General features: G+C 36.0%; 1 protein-coding gene across 1 annotated transcript in view; it reads left to right on the forward strand.

Annotated features, from left to right (window-relative positions):
* Positions 1 to 3249, forward strand: part of LOC103606393 (gamma-aminobutyric acid receptor subunit gamma-2-like) — a 46469-nt gene that overhangs the window by 31887 nt on the left and 11333 nt on the right. Inside the window, exon 2 of the mRNA XM_008590993.1 lies at positions 2808 to 2959. Coding sequence (XP_008589215.1) covers positions 2808 to 2959 — 152 coding nt within the window. The remainder of the gene's footprint in view (positions 1 to 2807; positions 2960 to 3249) is intronic.

Here is a 3249-nt window from a genome sequence, read left to right on the forward strand (position 1 = left end):
CAAATCTGGAAACAATCCCAGATTATGCATCAGCCCCTTTAATTTAGACTTCAGTTAGGAAAGTTGTAAAGAATAAAATATATATTTATAATGTAAGGGCTTGTTATCTTTCTTTCTGGAAAACATCTGTTTTTAGTTTTCCTCAGTCCGTATTAGATAAAAGCCTTAAAACTGCATCTGTAGGTTTAGGTTTTAGTTACATAGTTGGAGCTGTTATTATAAATCTAGCAGTAGTCACTTTAGAACAATAATTATAATGGATCTGTTTCTCGGACTATGTGTCAGGCGCTGTGCTAAGAAAGCACTTGATAAGCATCGTCTTAACCTTACATAAGAATGTTGTGTAAGTACTAGTATTAACTCTATTTTAAAAATGAGAACTTTGAGGCTTAGTAAGGTTAAATGACTTGTCCAAGGTAATAAAACAGTAAGTAAAAGACACAAGACATGAATCCAGAAAGCATACATAGTACGTCCTCACTCCCGAGTATATGCTCTTAATTTCTCTACTCTATTTTACCACTCTATGGCTAAGTAGACATCCTGAAGTGTGAATAAATCTTTCACCCACACTTTTATATGAAATAACCAATTTGACTATTCTTTTGGCATCTACCAGGTGATGATTCTGAGAGAATTATTGACGCAGTTATGGAAAGTGGCATTCCTTCTAAGTATCCCTTATCATTTTGCTTAATGTATTTTTACTCCTGGCCTGCCAGATAATAGCAATAACAGTAATATAGCACCATCACGTCAGGATCATTTATTAGTTACTGTGATGAGGCACCATAAACAAGCAAACCAAATGATTTAATGCACATTTTCCTTCCCTTGAAGAAAATTTAAGGTACAGATGTCTGACAGAGAGAGAGCAAGATAGAAATTTTTTGAAAAGGCACTTTTGAAAAACAATTTAAACTCCATAATAAATTTCATTATGACATCGGATGGGCCAACCATATTCTTTTCTCAATGAGTTATGGGAGGGGTTTGATTTGAAAAATTCTTTCTTTGCCAGGGACCTTTTATTCTTTTTTTTCTTTTTTTCCCCCTAAACTACTAAGATGATTTGGGTCACAGGATTAGAGCGCTGTTAGGCAGAGTTCAGCAGTGCCCTGGAGAAATGATAAATTGAGGCCTAATAGGGATTTTCCCAGCAAGTAACTGGTCTCTGTGCTTGCACTGAGGCTTTTCTCTTTGGGAATTGGTTGAAGCATTATCCAGCCCATCATACCCACTATGGCCACTCTATGAAATTAATGCTTGTTTAACTTTCCTATGCCCACTAAAAATGCGAGATATAAGATGCTGGCTCTGTCAGGTTTTTGTAGATGTGTTTTTAATGAGTCTCCTATTCATACAGCTTTAAAGGAATAAAAAACAGGAGGTTATTCTACTCACTTACTAAGTGGATCCATTCCAGTGATTATTCTTAGAACCTCATCTTTCATCCTTACTTTCAAACCAGATTAATCACATAATCATTTTTCTTTTACAATATTTAGTCTTCAAGATATAGACATACATAAATACATTCACATGCACACACAATTATATGTACATATATACATAAGACATTGCTACATTACATGTGTGTATATATTTGATGACTGAGCATGTATGAAGAAAGGTGATAAATCTGGTTTGGGAATTTATGTATATTAATGGTAATGGGCAATTATTTGATATCTGACGAGATCCATCGTATATCATATATGTAGGAAAATAAACTGAAGATGGGGATGGGGTGGAACATTTTGTATTTTAATGTTACATTTTTTTTCTGTTTCATCCTAAACCACCAGATGTTGGTAAGAATGGAAATGGCAGCTATCACAAGGGTTTGCATTGCCCCTAGATCTGGAAACTTTAATTATCTTGCGTGAAAGGGGAGGGGGTGGAATTTGGGGCAGGGGAAAATGTAAGCGATAGGAATTCCAATCCCCTTCCAAAGTCAATTTCGGTTAGCTTCCAGCCCAATGGTGTGTGTGGTGGAGTTTGGATATATATAAAACTGAATCACAAGATATTATGTGACTTTTTGATCAGTCAAATAGGTCATTTTATTTTTATGATTGTAGTACATTAACCATTGGTATGAGTTTCCAGCTTTGGAACTTCTGCTGTAATAAAGGTGGTTTAAAATCTGCAACTACATTTTTCTTCATAGTACCGGGTTCTTAACTACCGAAGATAAATGAACCGCCCTTGTCTTCAGTGCAAGTGAGGAAAAAAAAAATACACATACACACTCCCCGGGGGAAGCAAAAGCAGCAAGACTGAGCTCTCCTAAGTAGTTCAATTGAGGGGAGAGAGGCACGTCTAGCGGTTTGTGGGAGTGAATCTAATTATCAGTCTCTTACTTTCATTAATAGGTTGGAGCCAGTTAACTTCTCAAAGGAGGGCGAAATAGACATTATGCCTGAATTCTTAGACCACATTATGATTTAAGCATCACTTTCACGAAAACAGTTTTTTTTTTTTTTTTCCCGATACATTCTTTAGGAGGCTGGGCAAGTTGGTAGGAAAAACATCAAATATGGGAAAGGCAAAAGTAACTGCCACAACGTGGTATATTTATAGATGGGAGAGTAGAACATTCTGGAAAACTGGAGAATATATTTTCATACATTTTAACCTTTCTCTGTGCTGTCTAATTATTTAGACTATCAGATGAGAACTTTCACTGTTTTATAGGTTCCTGCAATCCCACTTGCTTTCTTCTTTTTCACCAGGGGTCTGTGAGTAAAAGCCATCTTGGGTATAATCTATGTGTTTCTTGACCAATATTTTTGGTTTCTTAGCTTTACTAGCCAAAAATCTGATGATGACTATGAAGATTATGCTTCTAACAAAACATGGGTCTTGACTCCAAAAGTTCCTGAGGGCGATGTCACTGTCATCTTAAACAACCTGCTGGAAGGATATGACAATAAACTGCGACCTGATATAGGAGGTATGTTAAAGCTTTTTCTGGTGTGCTGTAGATAGGAACACATAAATATGTCTGCCTGATTAGAAGAAACTACCAGCATATTTCAAGAGCCAGAAAGATTTAAATTATACTTTTATTCTATGCTGTAAAAATAAAGAAAAAGCATTTAAATAGCATTTAGGCCTGGGGGTGGAAGGCGTAATAAGTTCACAACGAAGACATGATTTTCAGGTGAAGCATGAGAGCTAGCAATTCAAGTTTTCCTAGGTATCCCAGAGATGCTGTAGCAAAAATGTGGCAACTTCTTTATG

The sequence above is a fragment of the Galeopterus variegatus genome, unplaced genomic scaffold (assembly GCF_000696425.1).
Source record: "Galeopterus variegatus unplaced genomic scaffold, G_variegatus-3.0.2 Scaffold6547, whole genome shotgun sequence".
In the NCBI taxonomy this organism is placed as follows: domain Eukaryota; kingdom Metazoa; phylum Chordata; class Mammalia; order Dermoptera; family Cynocephalidae; genus Galeopterus; species Galeopterus variegatus.